Source organism: Haliotis asinina, chromosome 2, assembly GCF_037392515.1.
Source record: "Haliotis asinina isolate JCU_RB_2024 chromosome 2, JCU_Hal_asi_v2, whole genome shotgun sequence".
In the NCBI taxonomy this organism is placed as follows: domain Eukaryota; kingdom Metazoa; phylum Mollusca; class Gastropoda; order Lepetellida; family Haliotidae; genus Haliotis; species Haliotis asinina.
The window spans coordinates 21,670,086-21,695,957 of record NC_090281.1 but is presented as its reverse complement, the minus strand read 5'-3'; the positions used below and the strand labels follow the sequence as shown (position 1 = coordinate 21,695,957).

Genomic DNA, 25,872 nt, shown 5'->3' with positions numbered 1-25,872 from the left:
TTTTGTTTTTGGGTGTCCAAAAGTTTGAGACAAACCTTTTCAGTTGGTCTACTGATTTCATATGGCTGTGCAAATAGTTGATTTTGTTTTAGTGAACAATTCATAAGCCTCAAATGAAAATCAAACAGACTGTACACTGAATCCAATAATAAATGGATGAGATAACATTAAGACCGAAGATTCCTTGTATGACTTTGATCTAATGAATCAATCTGCAGCGGATGAAGTCAAAGGTGACTGACTGGGGAATAAGATAGCACATGTACCTGTAAGCTTGTGATGACTCTGTTGATGTTCAGAGGGCTTGTTTCTATGTTCTCAGCAACATACAGGTAGTCTGTTGGAAACTGTTCATCATCTACTGCATTCACGCAAGCAATGGGGTTCTTTTCCCGCCCATAAGAGATGTCCCTGTGAGAAGAAGTGAATTACTGGTTGCTTACAAAAGATTGACATTAATGGGACAAGCAAACTACATGATAACAATGACTGAAAATACTTTATACAGATAAGCACATCCAATGCTGCGTCTCACCTATGAAGCAACTTTTCTGGCCGAGTGAGTTTAGCAGCAAATCCTTTGAGCTGCTTGTTGACTTTCAGCGCCATCCATGTAGAACAGGTCTGATCCGGACAACACTGGAACAACCAAACACACGATGAAAAAAACTTTCCTCTCTTGATTCACTCCAGCAAAATACAAGCGGTGAGGTGAACTGCATATTAGAATATTTTGCTCATATGATGATGTACATGTGTACGCATGTGTGGCTGCTTGTATTAGACCAAACTTCAGCTGGATTTATAATTCTAGTTCACTGAGATACCATCCTTCGGTTAAGGATGAGCCGACCAGCCCTAATTGCACCTAGCGCCTGACAGGGACAAACAAGAAACCATATTTGCATGTATTGTGGTATGACACGGCCAGGGATCAAACGCTCTAACCACTACACCATGGGGCAATAAAAAATGCAAGACAAAAGAGTAATTCATGAGTGCAAAATACTGTAAACAGATGCAGATATCAAGAACTTCAATACAAGAATGGCAACAGATGAAAGTGATTTCAGCTGAAAATCTGCAGAGCATCCTGAAGGTGAAACAATCTACCCAAGAAGTTACAGTTACAGCGGGACCTCAATCTCCTAATATTTTCTCCCCTGATTTAGCCAAATCTCAAGATAGATTGATTAGCATTTAAATTAGCAGATTTTCGCGGATTCACGGAAAATTGGCATCCATGACAATGTTTGATCAAAATATGTAACCTCAAAACTGTAAAAGATGGATCTCAATGTGTTCACTCTGACATTGAGTGTATAGCTTTGGGCTGACCTTAGTAATATTCCATGCACATGAGTGAGAGAGTGATTTCAGTTTTATGCCGCTTTAACAATACTCCAGCAAAATCACAGCTGGGGACGCCTGAAATGGGCTTCACACACTATTCACATGAATGTGAGGGACTTTCCCTATGACTGTGTTTCAGTCACTAATGTGAGGTAATGCTGAGACAAGCACATGATTTTCCACACAAGCACAGGCAGCCATACCGAGAGTGGAGTTTCGTTATTGTTGTTCCTCACTTCTACATCAGCACCACGGGCGAGGAGCAGTCTGGAAACAGCAAAACATTTATAAGGCCTTTTTTACTTACTTGTTTTTTTGTTGTTTTTTTTTTGTTTTTTTATCCATAAACAAAGAGGAAGGCAAAGATATCCAGATCCCTTCCAATGGGGTGGGGAGATATTAAAAACAGGGAATAAAGAGATGTTACATGCACACTTGAGTTACCATATATCATATACCAGGTGAGTGAGTGAGTTAAATTTTACGCCACACTTCGCTATACTCAAGCTATATGGTGGCGGTCTGTAAATAATCCAGTTTGGACCAGACAATCCAGTGATCAACAGCATGAGCATCAATCTGTGCAAGTGGGAACAGATGACATGTACCAACCAAGTCAGCGAGCCTGACCACCCGATCCCGTTAGTGGCCTCTTACGACAAGCATAGACAACTTTTATGGCAATCATGGTTTGCTGAAGGCCTATTCTACCCTAAGACCTTCATGTGTCTATATACCAGGTGCAGCATGGCAGTTGTGCAACCTGTTGCATTACCTTTCTCTCTGTTTCACTCTTTTAGGGAATATTTCACGTTTTTCTCCACTGTCTTTGTTTTCTATCAGGTAGGCGGCATATAAAGGCAAATTTGTTTGCAAAAACAATTGATATTTTTCCCACTTTTTTCACATTTGTTAGCAGATTCGCAATCCAAGTAATAAACAAGATGACAAAGTCATCAATATTCTCCGAAATGGCAAAATACTGTTCATGAATGTCTACTAATTATTGACAGTATGACAATGTTTTTGCGTGCATATGACACAGAAGAAGGAGAGAATTGTAAGGTTTTACAGTTCTGCTCTGGAAAAAAATACTACCACCAAATTCAGTTGAGGTAGAACTTGTTGACATGCAAAAACACAAACAGCAGTGACCTCATGACCCTCCAAATTGGTATGTAATACTTATAGTGGACAGTACCATGTGCGTCCTTGGCAAACTAACATAACGTGTGCTACTGCAAGGCTAGTTTATATTCCTTTCTTGCACAGCTCACTTTGTAAAAGGACATAATGGGTCAAGTAAAGCACGCACTCTTAAAAGCATAGTCAATATTCTTCAATATTTGGTTCTTGTGACCACAAATAATGAATTGAATTCATGAGGGGCTATTTATCAATTCACCAAATATTGGAGTCAACTGCAACAGCATTAGGATGCACAAAGAAATTGAAACATATCAACAATAAGTACTTACACTACACTCTCATAGTGGTTCTGTCGGGCTGCTATGTGTCTGCAAGAGGAAACAATAGTAATTGCATCACATGTACAGATTTACTAAAAAAAAGCAGAAATGTGTAAACTTCTGTAGACTAATGTTTAGTCTCTGAATATATAATTTTGATAGCAACAAACAAACCCAAATAAATTGAAAAGGAGTCCCAGGGAGAAAAGATATTGCTTAATTCAATGCAGAGTTTCGCAGCAGTAGGGAAAATAATGTGGTTCAGGCATTGTGACAGACTGAACCTTCTGGACTGCCATAGCAGCATGATGCCTGTTGGCAATGAAAGTTCAATTCATGCTTAACAATGAGTAAGTGAGTTTGGTTTTACGCCAGAAACACTTTAACCATAGACTACCCCACTGCTCCCCATGCTTAGCAGTGTCTGCAGCCATTGTTACAGCAACACAACGAAAAATAAAAATAAGTCGATATTTCTTGTGCGCCACTGTCTATCCAGAATAACTACAGTTCATGAGGAAAATATGACAGTCCATAAAAACAACCATCAGAATATTTGGCATATGGAAGGCAATCAGTCAACGAGACATTCACTGGAGAGCCTAACTATAATTGCTGACAGTCAGTGGATAAAGATAAAGCAGGAGTCCTGCAAAGCTCACTTACAATGGTCGATCTCCATGTTCATTGGGTGTGTCGAACTCACAGCCTGAATCCAAAAACATCTCTGTAATGGCAACACTACCAGCATAGGCTGCCCAATGTAGGCCTGTGTTCTCCTCCTGTCAACAGTCCACATGGTGACAAGGTTCATATAAGGAGAACCAATGCAAGTCTAGGTCAGTAATACAGTATATCATGAACAGCTTGAAACTCTCCACTTTACGCAGTCTTCGGCCTAAGTCAATGCCAGTGTTTACCCTGGACATGAACATTTTGGAGTTGTCAAGACTCCCTGGTGTCATGAGAGGACATATCAGTCATGGACATGTTTTTGGGAGTCAACTTCACTTTCATCAAAACATCAGCTTAGTTTAATAATGAATAAACACAAGGTAACACACAGGAAAACAATGAACTAGGTAGTTTCAAACAACAGCAAATTACAAGATTAAATTACCTGAAGCTAGGGCCCTGAAGTATTGTAGCAACAATGATGCAGGCTTTTAAATTCAAGGCGCTTTTGACATAATTTGTGCGTCAAATACACCGGTTTTAGCATCAGAGCAAATACTGATGAACCACACAGTCTGTTAAACTAGTCACACTGTAACATTGGCATTTAGTCATAAAAGTGAGAATGGTTTTATACTGATTTTTGTGCAGAAATATCACAGCAGGGAACGCCTGGAATGGACTTCACACACTGTGCACGTGAATCAAACCTGGTTCCTCAGCACGGTAAGTGAATGCCTTAACCACAATTGTACTCCATTCTATAATAAAGCTTGACAACACAGTAATGCAGGTAATGTTTGGGTATATAGTTCAGCACAACAACCCAGCTGACACAGTGGATGAGGTCGGAGTGCCCCCACAAACTTACATTATCCTTGACTGTTGGGTCAGCTCCCTGTGAGATGAGGTACTTGACAGTGGAAGTAAGCTGAGACTCCGCTGCCCAAATGATGGGTGTCCAGCCGCCATCATCCTAAACAGACAAGGTCAGGGGTAACTAAATATGGACAGACTGCTTCCTAGAGAAAGCTTCTACTTTTCAGGAAAATAGTTCAAGTAATTTTGTTTACAGGAACATGATAATTATTCACTTATCAAATAGATAAACAATGAAGCCACTCTTTTATGTTCTTCAGTGGGGTAGAATCAGAAGTGGAATGTTGTTACTAGAGAATAATGTCCTTGATGATGTTACAAGCGATTAAGTCACTGGGTGCTATAAAATTTTGGAATATGTGGTGTAATATGATTTGAATTGAATGTGTTTGGTTTGTCGAGTTAAGCTCACTGGGATGATTGATGTGTTTTTTTCTGTTTTGTTTTTTTTTTTATGCGTAAAAAAAGAGGAAGACAAAGATATCCAGATCCCTTCCAATGGGATATTAAAAACGGAATAAAGAGATGTTACATGCACACTCTAGTTACCATATTAGTTTTACGTTGCACTCAGCACTATTCCAGCTATATGGTGGCGGTCTGTAAATAATCCAGTCTGGACCAGACAATCCAGTGATCAACAGCATGAGCATTGATCTGCGCAACTGGGAACCGATGACACGTGTCAACCAAGTCAGTGAGCCTGACCACCCGATCCCGTTAGTAGCCGCTTACGACAAGCATAGTCGCCTTTTATGGCAAGCATGGGTTCCAACACTTGTCCTTATAATGATACTGATTAATGTGTTCACTCAATGCAAGTGCAACTGATTCATTTGCCCATTCAATCAGTGCCATACAAAACACATGCATATCTTAGATATTGTATCAATACCATCAACTTACAAGAGCTAGCATCATTTTCAAAACAGCTCATTGTCAGTTATGCAAGTTCAATTACAAGGGTTTGATTACAAGTCCCTTCCTACTTCATGTGGTGAAAGGTACTGGTGTTTTTAAGGATACAGAGTAAACATACTTCAGCAACTGGAACATGTGAGCGAGCGAGTTTAGTTTCAAGCCACACTTGCAATATTTCAGCTATATGGCAGCGGTCTGTAAATAATCCAGTCTGGACCAGATAATCCAGTGATCAACAGCACGAACTTCGATCTGCGGAACTGGGAATTAATGTCATGTCAACTAAGTAAGTGAACCTGACTACTGCATTCCGTTTGTCACCTCTTACGATAAGCAGGGGTTACTCAAGGCTAATATTCTAACTCAGACCTTCTCGGGTTACAACTGAAACAAACACTGCACGAAATGCAACAATGTATTTTGATGATCTTGTCTTCCCATGAAATCAGTATGTCAGAAACACAGTTCTAGAGGCCAAAAGCTGACAGTGTAAGCACTAACCTGTGCATTAGGTCCAATCTTGCCACTCTCCAACAGTAATTTGATGACCTCGGTGTGTCCAGCCTTGGCAGCATAGTGGATGCAGGTCATCCCGTCCTCCCCCTGTAGACACACGACCAGGATAGGCACATGTACTACAGTTGGTCACAACAAACATCACCTTGTTATTTGTTTTATGATTAAAGCAGTACTCAGCAATATTCCAGCCATATGGCAACAGTCTGTAAATAATAGTCTACACCTGACAAGGCAGTGATCAACAGCATGGGCATTGATCTGCGCAATGGGGACCTGATGACATGTGTCATTTAAGTCAGAGAGTCTGACCACCAAATCCTGTCACCTCTTACGACAAGCATTGTCACCTTCTGTGGCAAGCATGGGTTGCTGAAGACCTATTCTACCCCGAAGTGAGTTCAAGTCAGACATGTCAGTCTCTGGTTTCCACACTGGCAGGAATTACACGTCTTTAGAGATTTCACATCATTTATGGAATTCTTAATAAGCTGGTCAAATTAATACTGAAATTACTGAGGTGCACTGTTATGCTTTACCAAGGTTCGGTACAATTCAGCTCTGTTCTATAACAATAAATTTGATAAAGCATATACGTTTATGTGGAAAGGCACTTTCGGCTTTGTTGAAATTCCTAGAAAAAAATCTTCTTGGAACTGGGACCTTTACACGAATCGAATTAGCATGAGTTGCCAACCTCTGCAGCACAGAAACGTCGAACATGAAGCTACAAGAAGATGAATTACATGGAATAGGTGTGATATTATTCTTCATGAAAGTAATGTGTGTAAGGTGAGCAAGATGATATTTTTGGTACGAAAATCAAATGTAGCATATTATCAAAGTGAATTTGGGGGTCCCAAACCAAAAACAAAATGTCACAGTATACTGTTTCAGCCCTAGAATTACAATCTGTATAAACATGACTGTAGTTTCACAGAAAATTGCCTTATGAATGAGGAGTTGAACTGAACATAATCCATAAGTAGCTGCACATACCCGGTCATCCACCCTGGCCCCAACCTTCATGAGGTACTGTACAACTTTGGCCTGATTGTGTTCAGCAGCCATCATCAGGGGTGTCTTCAGTGTCTTGTCCTTCAAGTGAGTAGCTGCCCCTGCCTGGATGAGGATGTGGACAATTGCCAGATGACCGCTAGCTGCTGCCCCATGCAGGGCAGTCTCGTCATCATACTCCTCGTACTGATAATTTGGATCCACTCCATCAACTGTAATCAGTAATCCCTTATGCAGAAGAGCAGATCAACGAGCAAGTGAGCTTAGTTTTACGCCACACTCAGCAATATTCTAGCTATATGGTGGTTGTCAGTAAATATTCGACTATGGACCAATCCAGTGATCAACAGCATGAGCATCGATCACAATTGAAAACCAATGACACTTACCACTCATAGTCAGCAAGCCTGACCGATTCGTTAGTTGCCTTTTAAAACAAGTATGGTCAGCGTTTGCGGTAAGCATGGGTTGCTGACGACTTATTCCATCCCGGGTTCCTCATGTTCTACATCTACATACTATTCTTGTAATTTAAAAATATTATGAGCATGATACTATGGTCACTTTACTATCCAAGCTAGGACGATGTCTCGATGACAAAGTGATGCCAATTAGTTTAAGGATCCAAATTTGTAGTTTGACTATAATATTAGTACTTAACCAAATACTTATTCTGAGAAATATAATATTACACAAATCAAGAGTGCTGCTTTAATTTCATTCCAACAGCAAATTTCCAAATCATCAACACTACATTTCTTCTTGATGTCCCTTTTTGGTAAAAATGCATTTAATCAACGAAAATCTATGTTTTTTTGTCAGTACATCCAAATTTTAATGAATTTTCTTCTGAATTTTGCACAATTTCTATTGCAGTCATACTGGTGTAGTTTGACGCTAAAATTCACAGTGACTACAATAAAATCATAGCAGATGATATCTGATGACAGCCCAGTAAAGGTGGCACTCACTCAACATATAGAGTAGTTTCTCCAAGTCTCCCTCATAGGCAGGCATGTACATGCTCCTTGATAAATTCCTGTACTTCTTAGGCCTGAAACAGAATCAAAATAGTTATAGTTTGATAAACAAAACCATTTACAAACATAAAACAAGGAATTAATTAAGCTCTCATCAGTACAAAACAGTGATCCAAGGGAGGTAAAATGTCTGATTGAAGAATTCTACAGTTACCTCCCTTCATCTATAAACTCCACCAACACACCAGTCCCTAAGAACCAATGCATACACACACATATTTAATATCTACATAGCAATATTTCTTTTGAAGAATATTAAACTTACAGGCGGTCCAGAAAGAGCATTACCACCTAGAGCAAATTACCTACCACAAGAGCAAATCTTGTTGCCATGGAAAAGCAAAATTATTTTTTTCAGAAAATAAAAACTACCAAAAGGCACGAGTTCAGATCCAGACCTATCTATGTGTCTATGTGCCAGATTTTGTGCAAAAACCATTGAATGGTTCTAAAGATTTGCTCCAGTAAAGAGCAACAACAACAATTTGATAAAAGAAGTCCAAGTTGTTGCCAGTGCCATGGAAACACCAAAAATATTTTATTTTGAAACCCAAAATTACCAGTAAACTACCAGGCCTATGTTTGGTGAAGAAATATTGAATGATTTTTATGTTCTGCTCAAGAAGAGACAAATTTGTGCGGGCGGAGAAAGTCCATAAAATAATCTTTCTCCACCACTGCAAATAGCTGGGCAGGTTAAAAATGTAACTGTTTTTGTACTTCAGGCTGAATGCTAGCCACTGTGAGCCAATTGTCTCTACACATTATTGACACCAACCTTTCCTCTGTTAGGCTGGCCAGCATCTTCTCCAGTTGGTGATGAGATGGACCTAACGGGAGCCCCTCTGAAGACAGACAAAATACCATGATTAACATTTTATGCAGTATTCCTCTCATGACAATCAGATTACTCAGCCACAGAAACATCCAGCAGGTTTCATTTCAACACATTTTCTTTGCGCAGGAAAGTGTCTAACTGAACTCATAGCTCTTCATCAACGAAGTAATAATCCATATTTTCATCAAGGCTTATCACGGTGATATAATCTTTTTAGCAGAATGGGACACTGGCCTATCTAAGATTAACTAGAATCAAAGCACAGGTCTTTGTGTAAGTAGAACCTTCCTGAAGATACAGTCTTGTGTAAGTGGACCCAACCAACAGATGGAGTACCTATCTGAAGATGAGGTCTTTTGGGACAAAGGACCTAGATCAAGATAAAGGACCTAGATAAGATTAATGCTGAAGATACCTGTGTGTGCGAGCATAACATACCTGAAGATAAGGTCTTTGATGACGGAAGTGTGTGAGTTACAGGTGGTGTTGAATCTGTGTCCTCATTTTCCTTTCCCCTCAGTTGAGGATACACAAATGCTGGCTTCACCTTAGATCTGTAAGCAAATAAAGATCACTTGAATTCAAGCACATGCATTCATGCTGAACGTATGCCAGTGTTGAAAATTCCCCAAAATGTCACCCCGACAACAGGCCTGTCAACTCTTTAAAGTTACCAGTCCAAGTAAAATGCTGCCTGTTAGGAATTTTCTGGACTAACAAAAGCAAAAAGATGGTAAATGTGAGGAAAGACTGCTTGAGTGTCGCCATATTGTCAACTTCAACCAAAGCTGTCACAAGTACATGCCTAATATGGGCTCAGGTTGGATAATTTCGATCACTTAATCAATGGCAAATATGGACAGCATCACAATTATTTTATCAGAAAATGTGAGGAAGAAAAAAAAACTTTGGTCTTACATTAAGTTAGAAATTAGTTTGTACAGTAAAACACAAGTATACAGAGTAAGAGCCTGACCAGCAGGTGAGGTACTATTTAACACTGACCATCTGGCCGCAAAACAGAATGTCCCAACTGTCGAGCATAGGCATATGCCACAAATACATTACAGGCCACAGCCCTCCCCTAGCCAGCGTGCAGCACTCACACTGCCCTCCTTGAAGTGTTCTTGCCCTCTGGAATGGCCATGGGCTGTGGGGTGTCACTGTAGCCCAAGCAGATTTCCACTTGAGATGACTCTTCCCCACAATGAGGACAGTAGTACTTGCCATCTTTCAACACCTGGCACAGTTTGTGGAAACTGTGCACTGACGTACCTCCCTCCTTCCTACACTGGTAAAACTTGCCCTTAAACATCAATTGATCAACATAAAATATTGACAGATTTAGTAATCATATAGGAAACAGATTCATGTGAGTTATTCACATTCAGACTTGAGATTATTGACTTGGGCAAACCTTTCTCTTCTACATAATACTACATGCCATATAAAAGGAATGTTACTGAATGAATCCAATATCCCTTACCTGATTTGAGTTGTATACTACAGTTTCTGCTGCCTGAAATCACACTAGACATTTATGACACTTAAATGTCTACCCAATCAGCTTACCTGTGTACAGAAATGTCCACAGCCTGGGCAGCACTGATGCAACTTGAGCCGTTTGCGATGGGCCTCACACACTGCCATGAAGGGGATCTTGACGGCAGGCCGCACCAACTGGTTGTTGCTTACCTTATTGCAGCAACCCATTACCTACAGCAGAAAAACATCATGCACGTAACACCAAGAACAGCTTAGTCTTTTTTTAAAAAAAATTATGCAGTTTAAGGATTTGTGAAAAATTTAGGTCAGTAGGGAGAAAAAACAACCATGTGGAGATGTTAAGTATATCATGTTGTTCTGAGGACTTGTGTTATTTGCTTAAGTAAAACATAAATGTAATTTTCTGAATAAAATTGATATTTTATACTTATCCTGACTCATGCTTAATTGCTTACTCTCCTCTTCCTGGCAAAGGTAGTGGAACACCTGAAATCTCTTGAAGTTCCCTTCTAAAAGAAGCAGATGTAAAATCCACACTCACCCATGTATTACCTCCCTTGCCACGCACATGGTCAGCTGACTACCATGATACGTCACTCTCTCCTATAATCGCCCGACATGAGAATACTAGAATTCAGCGTGTCTGTGAGGGGCGGCTGTGAGGGCTTTCGCCATGAGTCAGGATAAGTATAAAATATCAATTTCAGTCAGAAAATTACAGAATTCGACGGATATGGTGGTGGGTCAGACCACGATGGATTCTGCCATCTGTTCCAAATTACGTCCAATAATTTCCCCACTAACAGGAACTTGCAACGGTGATAATTCGGTCCTATTCTTCTCATATTCATTGTAGAATCACATCCAGTCGAACTTGTCTTCCTTAGATGGCTTTATTGACTGGCATGTGATAACATCAAAAGTAACTACTTATGCTAGTCTGTTTAAGACGTGTGCATGGACTTTCCACCAAAATATTCCGCAGAACATCTGGCTTCCACAAGTCACGTGATAAATTGGGTGAGTTAAGTCAGTGTCGTCAGGGAACTGTTAGTTGCTGAGCAACGACAAGTGACCCAAACTGATGAATGCCAGAGACCTCCTCTGTGACTTGTAGATAATGGTTGGTAAACACCGTGTTTGACTTCCAAAAGCAGCCCTCCATTATAGTTGATAGCGATCAATTCTAATGTAGCGCTAGTGTAGAGGCCAAGGTTGTGACTTCGTGTAGAGTGGAGGCTTATGGAGGATCCAATCCTGCTGCTTTACATGCTCTAAGTATTAGAGTTCTAATCCACACTGAGATAGTGGTGCGGGATACTTTCGTGAGTGTCTCAGTAAAGATAGGGACAAATAGGCGTTTGCGCTGTTGTCTTCTAGACTTGGTATGTGCAATGTACATTGTCAAAGTCAATGCTCTGACTGGACATAATGATAAATCTTGTGTATCGTGAGGTTCTAAGATTGAAGACAAGGCAGGGATACGGAACTGCCTATCCAGTTAACCTGATTCTTTGCTATGAAATCATTGACCAAAAAATGAGCTGTTTCTTGGTGACTTGTATCAAACTTTATTCGATTTAAGTCTAGACCATGAATTTCTGACATTCTTGCAGCAGTAGCCAGGGCAAGTAAAAATAGTTTTTTTTGAGTCAACATTTCAATTGAAATGTGGTCCGATCAAGTGGTTCATACGCATTACTTGTAAGATGCTGGAGTACAATACTAAGGTCCCATGCTGGAGCTCTAAATCTGTGTTGTTGATCTTCCAACTTGAACGAATGTAGCAAGGCAAGAGGCTCTGGAACTTAAGTCAGCTTGGTCCTCGTTCCCAAGGTGACGACTGAGCTGAGAGCTGCTAAGTATGTAGATAATGTAGAGCCTTTCAGACCCTTAAAGTTAAAATGACGTAAAAAGCATAAACAATCTGCTATTTGAGGATGACTCGCCTTGTTCGACGAAAATCCCTTTTTTCTGTGTATGTCTCAAAACGTTTCCGCTTGTCGACATTAAGTGTGCGAGTGGATTTGGAAGGCTATGGTGACTGCTTTCGCTGCTCTCTCCGAATATCCTCTGCATTTCAAACACGTCTTAACGTATGCATTTGCTTTCTGTGGGGATGGATGAGAAGATTTTTCCACTCTGGTAATTGTAGTGTTGGTTGTCCTAGCTCTTCTATAAGTGTTGGAAACCAATCTCTTGTTGGCCAGTATGGCGCAAACACCCTGTTTGTTTGTCTGATTTTCTCGATAACTTTTGGTAACAATACTGGAGGGGGAAACGCGTACGCATTTATTCCTTCCCATGGAATACTGAAAGCATCCGATCCCAGGCTAAGGGATCTGATACTGCGACACAAAGGTTGTTGTCTGTTTGTTGAATCTTGTTACAAATAGGTCTATTTGCAGTGGACCCGTGAAGGTCCCGGGGTAGAATAGGCCTTCAGCAACCCATGCTTGCCATAAAAGGCGACTATGCTTGTCGTAAGAGGCGACTAACGGGATCGGGTGGTCAGGCTCGCTGACTTGGTTGACACATGTCATCGGTTCCCAATTGCGCAGATCGATGCTCATGTTGTTGATCACTGGATTGTCTGGTCCAGGCTCGATTATTTACAGACCGCCGCCATATAGCTGTAATATTGCTGAGTGCGGCGTAAAACTAAACTCACTCACTCACTATTTGCAGTGATCCGAAAGCTTGACTGATTAGTTGAAACGCTTCCTGATGCAGCATCCATTCTGTTGTAGATGGACGAAGAGGATGAGACAGGGCGTCTGCCATGACTTTGTAGGCTCCTGATATGTGACATGGTTTTACCTTAAGATTCAGACTGTCGACTAACTTGAACACTTGAAACGTTAGGTGCAGTAGAGATAGTGATCTCATTGACCCTTGTTTGTTTATGTCAAAAGCTACTGTTGAGTTGTCTGTGTGGATCATTAATAACTTGTCTCTCAATGCTGTCGACCAGTGGTGGATGGCATGAATGACCACTTTTGTTTGCAGCTGGTTGATGTGAAGAGCCTGTATCTCTTCATTCCAGATTTCTGCTGCTACCTCGTTTCCTAGATGAGCTCCCCATCGTTGTAGAGATGCGTCTACATAGAGGTGGTTGTTGAATATCGGATCTAACATTTAGGTTCCTACAGAGAGAGTAGAGCTTGCATTATCATATCTTGAATCTAGACCCCCCCGGTCCTTCGGAACTACAACCTGATTCAATGTAGTGATGAAACGAATTCCGAGGAATTTGATATCTTGTTGAGGTGCCAGTTCCGACTTTAGGTGATTTACTAACCAACCCAGTTGTATTGGTAGCCTGATTGTGAAGTCTTATTGTAGTCTGAGTTGATTTTTCCGTTGATGCGCTTGTATGCCGTCGTCCAGATAAAAAGCACTGCATAGCTGCCTGAGGTGTAAATAACTGACGATGGGTTTGGTCATCTGTGTAAATAGCATGGGGTTGAAGATATTCCAAACAGTAGGACTGTCCATAGGTAATGCTGGCCTTTGAAAAGGATTAGATTCTCAAGTCATTCGAGCCGAGTTAGTAGCCTGATAGTGAAGTCCAACTGTAGCTCCCATGATGAGCTTGTATGCCGTGAAGATGCATCATTCTTTGTCTTCAGATCATCAACGCTGAACTTGTTGACATTCCAAAACGTCTATTCATAGCTGGCTGGCTGTCCAAACAGAAACTTCACTTCATTGGTGTAATCTCTATGGCGTCTAAACAATCAAATGATGCTGTAGACTGCTAAACTAGTGTGTAAACAACATCTTTCCACCGTTGAATAGCTGTAGGTCAAATGTAGACAACATGGAAAATGGACATCATATTCTGCGCAGGGCGTTGTCTGTTGATCCTTCTTCTAAGTGACAACAATTGACAGGAACATTCATTCTTCCTCATTCGCAGGATTACTGACCTTGAGATGCGAGTCTAAATCAAGCCCGTCCAAATGTCATCTATTTTGAAAGATCGCTGCGGGGACTGCTGTAAGGACTCCTATGAGTGCTGGGTTAGATGGAATCCATGGATAATGAGACTAAGTCCAGACCATTCATGATCCACAATGTGACTTCCGAGTCCGAAAATAGGGCTTCCTCCGGTGACAAATCACGATGTTGTCTAACGATTCCAACTGTGTGAGTCTAAGTCTGAACGGGAGGGTGACTGCATACGACATCTTCTATGAATAGGGGGGGTCTCAGACTAAGTCTCAGTGGATGAAATATGTGTTAGAAAAAGGCACAATAATCACAAATTTAGAAAATAATAATAAACACATACAAGCCAAAAACCACATACTATACAAATTTAGTTAGAAAAACCAAAAGAATGAAAAACTTATCCCCGTGTACGGGACCCCAGGTGCCTCCATCCGCCCTCGTCGGGTGATAGGGAGAGAGTGAAGTATCATGGTGGTCAGCTGACCATGTGCGTGGCAAGGGAGGTAATACATGGGTGAGTGTGAATTTTACACCTGCTTCTTTTAGAAGGGAACTTCAAGAGATTTCAGGTGTTCCACTACCTTTGTCAGGAAGAGGAGAGTAAGCAATTAAGCATGAGTCAGGATAGGGAAAAATAATAGTTTCAGGGAATATTTGAAAGGCATAACATGCTATTTTTCTTTCTTTAAGGTTCACTTTGTTTTTTTATCAGGTTGGCAGCATATAATGGCAAGTTCTTTCAAATAAAAACATATTGATTTTTAAACCCATTTTCTTCACATTGCAGGTCGGAGGATCTGTAAACCAAGCAAAAATACTAATACTACTACTAATAATAATAATAAAAGACCTTCATTATATGCACACATAGATTCATGAAAACTGGACGTATGGTTGCTGATGCGATTGTGACTTTGCAATGTCTGAATGGTGTACTCACCTTGCCATCCACAGAGTCCAGAGCCTGGCAGTACGTGACGCCTGATGTGAGCTTGTTGAAGGAAGCACCATTGATCTTACAGCAGCACAGGGGAATGATGTCCTTGTCTGGGGATAAGCCCATAGCTGATGTCTGGAAGCAACACAAACATACTCCATCTAATATACTGAACAGCAAAAGAAATGCAAATTAAAAAAAAATGAAATCTCATAAAAGTAAGTATTCATTCTTATGTCTTCTATTTAAAAACTTGACAAAAAGAGAGAGTTGCGTTTCTTTTGATATTTAGTATGTGTTTCAGGTCTGACTTTTTCCTTCTGCTTAGGGTATGAGGTACAAAAATAAAACCTATCAGAATACACCAAGCATCTCCTCAGTCTGCACTGTGCACCGCAAAAAAGCAATGAAGCCTTAACATTTAATTTCACAAAATGTTCTCATAAATAATTCCACACAGAAATTGTGTCTTGTAATCAGAAAGTAGCTGTGAGATGAGAACAAAGGCCATGTGTGACATGTAAGAGATGTTCGCCTTCTTGCACCAGTTGCAATTTTAATATAAAAAAATAGCTGCACCAGCCAAATTCAAGTGGCACTGTTCTTATTGCAATATGTAATGAAAGATATATGTTACTGAATTATTCAAAGTATAGAAGAAAAATGAGATGAAATAATTATGCTTGTGATGTTATGATTTATGGTTGATATATTTCTCAAATATTGACTTGCACCTGGTGCAAGTTAGATAAATAACTATGTTGCACTTTGTAAAATTGTGTTGCCCCAGTGCAAGTAACAAAACACTAAAATGTACCAGTTCAGCATTTGAGATATGTATGTATGATACTTGGTGAAGAAACAGTGAACGGTTTTAAAGCTTTCTTCCCCACACAAGATCACTACCGCCATTTCAGGCAGGGTCAAACTTGTTGCCATGGAAACGCTGCAAATACTTAAATGTGAATTCCAAAATTACCAAAATGCACAAGTTCAACACCAGAAATATTGATGTGCCAAGTTTGGTAAAGAAACATTGAATGGTTTCAGAGTTCTGCTCCAGGAAAGAGCACTTCCCCAAAACTGAACTTGCTGCCATGGAAATGCCAAAATATTGTATTCCGAAATCCAAAACTACCAAAGGGTACCAGTACATCACCAGATGTATCGATGTGCAGAGTTTGGTGAACAAATATTGAATGGTTTTAAAGATCTGCCCTGGAAAAAGACAAATGTGCACGCACACACACAGTGCCAGAGTCCATTTTAATACCCCAAGCAAAACGAGTTGTAAGGGATAGAAACATATAAATGACATCATATTCATTAAGAAGTAACTTACAGGACAAGATGGTGGGTGGGATGAGTTATCACATGCAGTTCCATCTTCTGGAGTTTTAGGTGGGGTGACAGGATAACAAAGACCATTGGGTGTGGAGGCCACCTTGGTCTCTCGGCCATGTGGAGCTACAATCTTCTCCCCATTGCAGCAGTCAGCACCACCTTCCTGCTTCACCTGGCCTAACACTGGCATTGTAGTCGCACTTGTAGGACCTCGAGGTGGGAGGTATGATGGGGACCCAGACACCAGCAGGGCACGTAATGCTTCAGAGTTTTTTGGGCCACATGGTTTGGGCACAGAGTTAACACTCTTACTAGCTGCCAACTGGCTGGACAGAAGTGCCAATTGTGAGGATACACATTTCACAGTTTTCCCCATCCCCGGGGTGGGTGTGTCTGTGTTTGGATGACTAGTGGGCGTGCTGGTCACACTTTTCGGTAACAAGGACTTGAGACCAACAGGGGTAGGTTGATGTTCCGACACAATGGTGACGACTGGTGTGATTGGACATTCCACTCCGTCCTCTGTCTTCCTCTTCTTACCTGCAAAACACCATGACAATATTTCCATGTCAGTAGCCTTAATAACCACAGAACCAACACTGAACATAACTACAATCTGGCATGTTCAAGTCACTGCCTTCTTCTGCATGTCCTTGAAATACTATAGCACAATCATGACAACATATATAATACAACACTGATTAGGTCATGAAAATTTACGTTACTTGCCACATGAATGTACACAAATGATGGAAATTTTTCTTTTAAAATTTGATTTGATCCTTAAACACACTGACATTAACTTGATTAAGATGAAGATGTAAGATGAGACAAACCTGACAAGGAGTTGGCTGTTTCACCTGGGTTGGCCGCCTCTGTTGGTATCGTTGTGGTGGTGGTGCTGGTGGTAGTGGTGGCATCACACAGCTCATCTTCTGTAAAACAGCAAAGAATTGGAAATGATGTCGGCAATATTCCGGGGATGTGTGTAAGTGAATAGGTTCCCTGCTTTGGACCTACACCTAACAGTCATCACTACTACATCAGCACAGTAGGTACCATGTTTTCTTGGGTGTAGTGCACTCTTTAATGTGGCGCTCTGTTGGTTTTCTTTTGTTCCTTTTAGAAACCGTGGAAACTGCATTTGCAAATTTCACATCAAATGTGAAAAGACGTAACTTGCAACTTAAGTGATGACTAATATATCACAAATGTAGACTTCTGGGAGTTTTCAAGAAATATGCAGTCATGAGTAAGTGAAGAGTTTTCTACAGTCTGTTTGGGTTCAAATGAAAACAATAAATGCTTAAGTAACTAGAAACAGAGTTAAGTGCACAAAACATTAATAAGACACATAGTTTTGAAACCTCTGTACCCAACAGGATCTGAAATGTGATGTTTTATGATCAATCATGGAAATGGTTGTTTAAGAAACTATCATGTAACATTGTTCTCTTTTCACTCTTCACACCAAGGGGTGACAGGTAGTTGATGGAAGAGCACAAGCACCCACTTCAGGTGCAACTCAGCAAAGCAGTCTACTAGTCAGGACATGGCCGGCTCTGTTCCATCAGCCTTTTGTCACAGCCTCATTGAGAAAATAGTACCACGTGGCATGAACATCTTCAAAGTGAATCTCTTCCATTTTATCTCTTTTAATTCTGATAGAGTGGGAACAAGATTTATCTGTAGTAACACACCTATTCAAAGACAGATCTGAACAAAATTTCAAAGTGGCAACTCGACCACAGGAGCAATGAAACTAAGAAGAGGAAAGAGCACCATAAACCATATCAACATACATCCCAATTACCAAGAGCTGGGACGAAAGTGATTACCAGTGACAGGCTGTTATGTGTCAAATGGTCAATGACAGCTGATTGAGTCCAATATGGGGAGAGAATGTTGGATTGTGCAGCGTGATTGTGTCAACTGGGATCAGAAAATAGTGTTTGAATTTGAAATGTACAGATGTGTGATAATTCAAAAAGTTTAAATAATGGCAATTTAGAAGAACAAAAACCATGTCGGGAATCACAGATTGTCGAATAGTCCAGATGTCAGATTACACTGATTCCACTGCATTGTTTATATTGTTCAACTGCACCATATTTACTGAAAAAAAAACTCATTCCAAAGAAAAATGATGGACATTACTGCTTGACACAGTATTAGATGAACCAGGGCAGTGAACGCGTTTGGAGCAAGTAGGTGGGGCAAGTAATGTGGACGAATACACGGGTAGATTGGCGGTTAAGCACATGCAATACATGCTGACCGTGGTGTAAACTCAATGCAGCTTCTGTTTAACATGCGTCCTGCAGACACCCTTCGCATGAGGAAATTGAATTTGTCAAGTTGTAAGCGACAACCTGTTTCACTCATTTTTCAAATGGAATGTTCTGGAGGGCCTTCTCATATATGCAACCTGGGGTCATTTATCAGGTTGTGGCTCATCTAATACTGGTTAATCAGCAGATATCCATCTGCTTATTCACTCTTCAGTTCTCAAAATCCCGAAACCATTAATAATTTAGCTAAATACTTTTTCCATGTGTTTAAAGAATGAGAACTGTAGACTCAACATTACTGTTAAATAGCATTGAATATTTAATGAATATGCAGAATGAATCATATGGCCTTTAATATGAATAAACATGTCTATAGATACCTGAATTCATTGTATGATGATGACATAGTTGTTCTGTCTGCAAATAATACTAAAATTATTTTTTTGTAAAAGTACTGACTAGCCTTCAGATGAGTGAGTGAGTGAGTATAGTTTTACGCCGCTTTTTAGCAATATTCCAGCGGGGGACACCAGAAAATGGGCTCCACACATTGTACTCATGTGGGGAATTGAACCCGCTAGGCTTTAACCACTAGGCTACCCCACCACCCTCTTCAGGTGCGACTTGACATTATATATAGATGTGCTCTATACTCAAGATAATACACCATGTACCTTGTGTCTTCCTCTTCCTGAGACTCTTTCTGAACTCAACTGATTCTTCCTCCCCATCTGAAGCAACACATCCACATATGATACAGTCAGATTGTGAAATCAGTCATTTTGTGACATGACAAAGAGGGTCAGCCGTTTAGCATCACTTTGTGTCACAATAATCTAATATACTTAGTCATATTATGAAATTTCATTTCTGACATAATCTAGAAAAGTGGATCAAATTTCCACATAATTTATTGTCACTGACAGTCAGGCCTACCATACAAACAGTAAAGAAATCATCAAAACATAACTCATATACACCAAAACAGAACAAAAATCACCAAAAATAGGAAAAGAAACTTCCAAAGCTGCAACAATATCCTTTAAAACCGAAACAAACTCTCTGTAATGGAAAACAAATTGTTTGAAATGGAAACAAAACTTATGTATCAGCTACAACAGTGTCCGAGAACGGTCGTCAAGTGTACAAAACGGGAGTCAATGTCAGCGCATCAAAAAACAGCAACCATAGTATCATGAAATGGCATAAATATTGTCAAAGATGGCATCAAAGGTGGCGGCGAGGGGAGACAAACAAGCTCTTGTCAATAATGTTTTTCATCACCCCGAGTCTTATCTGAGAAATTTGATATTGGGACGCAGTGCATCAACACCCATTGTATTATGCTTCAAACCGATGTTCATACTTCTCAGTGTCAGCGAGCCTGACCACCTGATTCTGTTAGTCGCCTCTTCCTGTTAGTCACCTCTTCCGACAAGCATAGTCGCCTTCTATGGCAAGCAAGACATATTCTATCCCGACCTTCAGAGGCCATACTGATCAAAGTAAGCCTACAACATTCCACTTACCGACACTATCATGCTTATCGCCATCTATGGAATCTGAAGTATCTGCTCCTGAAACAAGGCACCACTGTGCATTATGTGCATACAATGTGATTTGGTTGGTTGGTTTCTTGTTTTATGCCACACTCAGCAATATTTCAGCTATACACCTGAGGCCTGTAAATAATAGAGTCTGGACCAGACAATCCAGTGGTCAACAGCATGACCATCGATCTACACAAGTGGGATACGATGACATGTGGGAAACCAAGTCAGCGAGTCTGACCACCCATTAGTTGGTTGCCTCTTAAGACAAGCATGGGTTAATGAAGGCCTGTTCTTACCTGGATCTTCACAAGTGCTAAGAACATGAACACACAAGAACTTCCAGTGGTTCTCCAAGTGTTTCTGCTGGCACTATTTTACAACTAGACATTGAGACTGGCTTGCATTTCAAATATCAGTCATATGTACATTTTACCCATAAAGTGATCACGCTTTTCATAGAGAGAGACCTTGTACACAAAAAAAACCATTCAAAAATGTAGAGGGTATTACAATTTCAGTCTAGAGTTTTCCAAAACTGTTACTATTTATTTGACAACACCTTGATGTCATTATGAAAACATACTTTTATTCCATGAGAAACAAAACTGACAGAGATAATTAGAAATTTGATTTTGCTATGGTTTCTATCCGAGTTACTAACAGACTACACTTGCCAGTAAACATTGTAAAATCCAACTCACTATCTGACAGATTCCCCTTTGCCTGAAAAGAAAAAAAAGAGAGTATTTTAGCACAAACATGATTACATCGTCAAGACCATGGATACACATTATATATATAGAAACTCAGAGCAAAACCACCTGAAAATTTGGTTCTAATATTTGATCAGTATTGCATTCACATTAGGAGTGAAATGGTACAATGCGGTATTAGTAGAACCGCAGTATTTGGCCTTCGGTTTGGTTTACTGCAATGGAAAAACAATTCGCTATTTTCGGATTTCGTACCATCATGTTAAAAATCTTTTTATAGCTTTTCTAAAAATATATATAGAAATCTTGCTTTTCTCTGTGTTTGACACTGTTTCATTTCATTCAAACTAAACGAAAATTGAATCAGATCACTTCAAGTTCTCACATGTCATTCAAAGTGCGTCATTACACACACAAATAATTACATTTACATAAGAGTATAAATGACCTCACCATGCAGCAGTATATGTGGCTAACCAATTTTATGGTGTTCCCATGCCTTTTGTTTGTACTGTATATACAGAAAACAGCTGGGAATGTTAGCCATCAAAGGGCAGTTTGAAACCGTTAAAAGCCTCTGCTCTTGAAAAATAAACGTGAACATCCCTGGTTATCTGCAATGTAATTCAGTAATTCTTGTGATTTTTGTGTTCCTTTGTGATGATCACTTGCCATTTGCTATCCAGTTCTTACGTGTTGTGTACCTTTATTTTATTTATTTAACATAATTTATGTAATTACAGTTTTGTTCATTCAAAATATCAAAGATTATGATTAAGTTTTAGCATGTTTTTAATCAAAGCAAGGTTAAGTTTGACTGTTGTCAATTTTCTGCATTGTGATCATATCTCATATACCGAACTGAAACAGACCAAACCAAAGGCTATACGTACCGCACCATGGTGAGAGTATAGTGTTTCACCTCAAATTCACATGTAGTGTGACTGAAATGTTCAGACGTACACTGAAAGATTTGACCTAAAACTGTAACATTATTGACTTTTCAATATAATGTCTTTCCACAGTGACAAATTTTGCCAACAGCGCTGAAGGAGTATGAACAGAGATGCTGACAAAATTCGCCAACAGCGCTGAAGGAGTATCAACAGAGATGCTGACAAAATTCGCCAACAGTGCTGAAAGAGTATCAACAGAGATGCTGACAAAATTCGCCAACAGTGCTGAAGGAGTATCAACAGAGATGCTGACAAAATTCGCCAACAGTGCTGAAAGAGTATCAACAGAGATGCTATTACTACTCCAGCTCTGTATTTTGATCAGAAACTGTGTTAGTATTTTGGGGGTCAAAATTAGTATTAACTTTTCCAAAGAATTTTCACATTCAATAAAAATATAAATATATACATATAGATACAGTGTTTCTGGTGCCCTGACGCAGAAAACCTGCATTTTTGATGCACAAATGATCTCAAATACGAATTTCAGTGAATTTAAAAGCTTGTGTCATTGTTAATGCAATGCCTGGGCCCTTAGTTCAGATAATCTTAACTTGTAATTTGCTGTTGATTAAAAAATGATTAGTGTAATGTTTGCCAGTTGACTGTTCGGTGATGATCAAAACCTGCCCTGTCCTACCTTTTTTGTTCTTATTTAACAATCACAGTTGATGTCTTGATGAAAGTTCCAAACAGACGTTGACTCTCAAAAACCTGTCCATGATTCACTCTTGTGACTCCTAAATTTTTAAGTCAAGGGGAAACAATGTAGACCTTCTAAAAAATAGTTACTAACATTGTACGCACCCATATTAGTAGTCAATATCCACATACAGCTTCATACTTTAAAGAATTAGTTGAAATTGATTGTGCATATAGTATGTATGCCGTCTGATAATTGAATCTTTTGGTATTTTAAAAAAAATTCGTATGTTTCAACTGCTATCATAGTAGCATATTATGATATTTTGTGTTGTTTTTTTTGTAACAAATGCAATAAAATCGTGCAAGTTGGTATCGCATCATGCAAATTTCAGAGAGGTCCTTCTAAGACATGCTCTAAAACGAAATAGAACAAGTTCCATATACTGGAAGTCCTGAAGAGAGTGAGTGAATTTAGCTTTTTGTCACACTCCACAATATTCCAGCCATATAGCGGCAGTCTCTAAATAATCGAGTCCGGACCACACAATCCAGTGATCAACAACACTAGCATCGATCTACGCAACTGGGAACCAATATCAAGTGTCAAAGTCAGCAAGCCTGACCACCCAATCTCGTTAGTCGCCTCTTACAACAAGCATGCATGGTTATGGCCATTCTGTTAACAACACAGCTGAATTTACGCCGTAATATTTTTATTCCTCGCATCATGACATACATTCTCTTCCCATAGTGGTTACTTCTCACATCTTCCTACGTAAACCTCTGTTCTAATACGACCCTTTCATGGTGCGAGTGTTCAAGACTCGTGATTGGAGGCAATCAGATTAAGTAGTGCAATCAGCGACCTTGTTTCAAAAGTGATCGTTCGAAAGATCTTGGTAATTTCCAGATGCATCGTGAAAACCTCTTCCTGCGCGTGATACTCAAATGTTTCTTCTAGACAGAACTCAGTCATGTCATATTTGTTTCCCCACATTGTTTGCATTTGTCAAGTTGAATCTAAGTCGATGTAACACGCGTTCTGATTGGACAGAAAAATGGGAGATAAATCTGTTGCCATTTTTTGCCGTTAGGGGGATTTTGTGAGAACCGCGAAATATGGCCGTATTAGAACAAAAGTTCGTAGGAAGATATGACAAGTAACCCCTGTGGGAAGAGAATGGGTTATGGTACTGACGACCTATTCTATCCCGGATCTTCGTGGGTACAAATAATATCAAAACCTCAGCTGCTATGATTCAGGTACACTAATGACTAAGGGTCTATTTGATTATTAGTTGAATGCCTACAACTTCTTTCGCAAAGCTACATGGTCTGTTATACATTATATTGTTGCTTTGCATTCTTGTATGTTTGTAAGTGAAAGTCGTATGTGCCAAGAACATGCATCGATGTTTCCAATAAATTAGTCTGTTCCTACCACTGCAACAAACAATGTACGACTTAAAAGATAATACACATTGTCACTGTGTCAATGGGGATGGTTTCAACATTGTTTTTCATTCTTCTGCTGTATTACTATTCATTAATGTTTATATTTGGAAAACATACAGAGAGCATCATGAACTTACTATAACATTAAGTGGAAATAAATATATACTAAAACATAGATAAACTTTTTCTTGTACTCATATCATGTCACAGCAATATCTCAAGACAGGCTAATAAAAATGAATTATTATTTAACAAATAAACTCCATCCAAATGCACTAGTGTGATGTGATATGTTAATGATATACTGTCTTATTTTACATTAATCTGATTTAATGAGCTTTGGAGAAAGAAGTACCGTTCAGTACAGAATGCAATATGGAATTTGACCTTATAATCCATACAGCACTCCTGTATAACCATCCTAAGTTAACATGGGTATTCAACAAAAACAAGTATCAACTACTGAGATCAGTATTTGACACACAATACAAAACAGCAAGCTTCCACTGAGGTCACATGACAAATATACATTAACATATGAACCCAACTTAATCTAAAATAGAATGTAAGCTACAATAAACAATGACAGGCTGTTCAATACTGAAGCAGGGCTATCAAACACTGATAAACAAAATTCATGTAGAATTCTAGTTTCAGCTTAACAATGAAGAAGCTCTGTGTGACATGCTGAAAACCTACTTGGTTCCAACAACATTTCAAACATGAAAGGCCTAAATGTTTTTGGCACATAAAACTCATAAAAAATAATAAAAGGTTTCTGATGACCATACATACTTACAAAACGATGGATAAGTGGATCTAAGCTTAGATTTGGCCATTTCTTGCCAACATTTTGCGAAATTAACATGAAATGAATGCCTATTTCTTTGTTTCTTGTCTTTACTTTGCCAAGTCCATGAAGACAAACTTGAAAGAGTGTCCAGTCATTCTGAATCTTTTGTGCTACAGAATTAAAAGCAACAACAATGAATGTTTTGCAGTACCATCGGCTTTTGGGAGGACTGTTAGTTAGTGCAAATGTGACTCCTCCAAAAGCCAATACAGAAAACTTCAGCTATCACTTGACTAACTGCCTACATACAAAACACAAAAACTGTCATTTTGAGGCTGTCCTATTCTCTCAACCTTACTTTTCTCTCAGGAGACCCCCAGTACATCTTTGACTACATACAAAACACATCCTTACCTAAGGCTGTAGTACATTCATTACCCAACACTAACAGTGGTTTAACACTGCTTCTGGCAATGTGTCAGCAATATCATGGCCCACAGGCAAGTTAAATCTGACAAGTTAAGTCATCACGAAATTTTGATTAACCCAATATACCCGTAATGCCATTAGAAAAACCACAAATGACTTCCACACTCCAGTCCAAAAACGCTGACCATGTGCAACGCTCGATTCAAAACTGACTGGTGACCTGACATACATGTCACTCCTTCATCCATGAGGGAGACATCCTTTGAACATCCTATGATCCTAAAGGAACATCCTCTGCACTTAAAGGATGATGACTTTCTGTGTCTGTTTGGAAGTGATAAGTCTACCAGACTACCAAGTCAGAATTTTTGTCACCAAGAAATATGATATAACAATTGAAATAACTGAAGTGGAAAGGATCTGTTGTTACAGCACACTTAACACCACTGTGAAGGGAGGGGTTGACATACTACAGGAGTTCAGCTGTAAGCTTTCACATGCAACAGCGCAATACAGAATACCTTGAGACTATGTACTCTAATGTCATTCCTGACTACTTTTATACAACATACAGAAACAGTGATC

At 39.5% G+C, this 25,872-nt stretch overlaps 1 protein-coding gene across 4 annotated transcripts in view; it reads right to left on the bottom strand.

The window, feature by feature from the left end:
• LOC137273394 (histone-lysine N-methyltransferase EHMT2-like) overlaps window positions 1–25,872 on the bottom strand; it is a 68,895-nt gene that overhangs the window by 19,763 nt on the left and 23,260 nt on the right. For all 4 annotated transcript variants that reach the window (XM_067806044.1, XM_067806043.1, XM_067806046.1 and 1 more), the window contains exons 3-21: window positions 20,998–21,019; window positions 20,273–20,320; window positions 19,418–19,474; window positions 17,289–17,387; window positions 16,451–16,992; window positions 15,112–15,243; window positions 10,281–10,424; window positions 9,815–10,014; window positions 9,147–9,262; window positions 8,649–8,715; window positions 7,802–7,884; window positions 6,813–7,042; window positions 5,799–5,900; window positions 4,369–4,473; window positions 3,489–3,604; window positions 2,832–2,870; window positions 1,557–1,620; window positions 536–639; window positions 267–411 (exon numbers count right to left, since the gene is read on the bottom strand). In XM_067806044.1, the coding sequence (XP_067662145.1) occupies window positions 267–411; window positions 536–639; window positions 1,557–1,620; window positions 2,832–2,870; window positions 3,489–3,604; window positions 4,369–4,473; window positions 5,799–5,900; window positions 6,813–7,042; window positions 7,802–7,884; window positions 8,649–8,715; window positions 9,147–9,262; window positions 9,815–10,014; window positions 10,281–10,424; window positions 15,112–15,243; window positions 16,451–16,992; window positions 17,289–17,387; window positions 19,418–19,474; window positions 20,273–20,320; window positions 20,998–21,019 (2,415 nt within the window). The remainder of the gene's footprint in view (window positions 1–266; window positions 412–535; window positions 640–1,556; window positions 1,621–2,831; window positions 2,871–3,488; window positions 3,605–4,368; window positions 4,474–5,798; window positions 5,901–6,812; window positions 7,043–7,801; window positions 7,885–8,648; window positions 8,716–9,146; window positions 9,263–9,814; window positions 10,015–10,280; window positions 10,425–15,111; window positions 15,244–16,450; window positions 16,993–17,288; window positions 17,388–19,417; window positions 19,475–20,272; window positions 20,321–20,997; window positions 21,020–25,872) is intronic.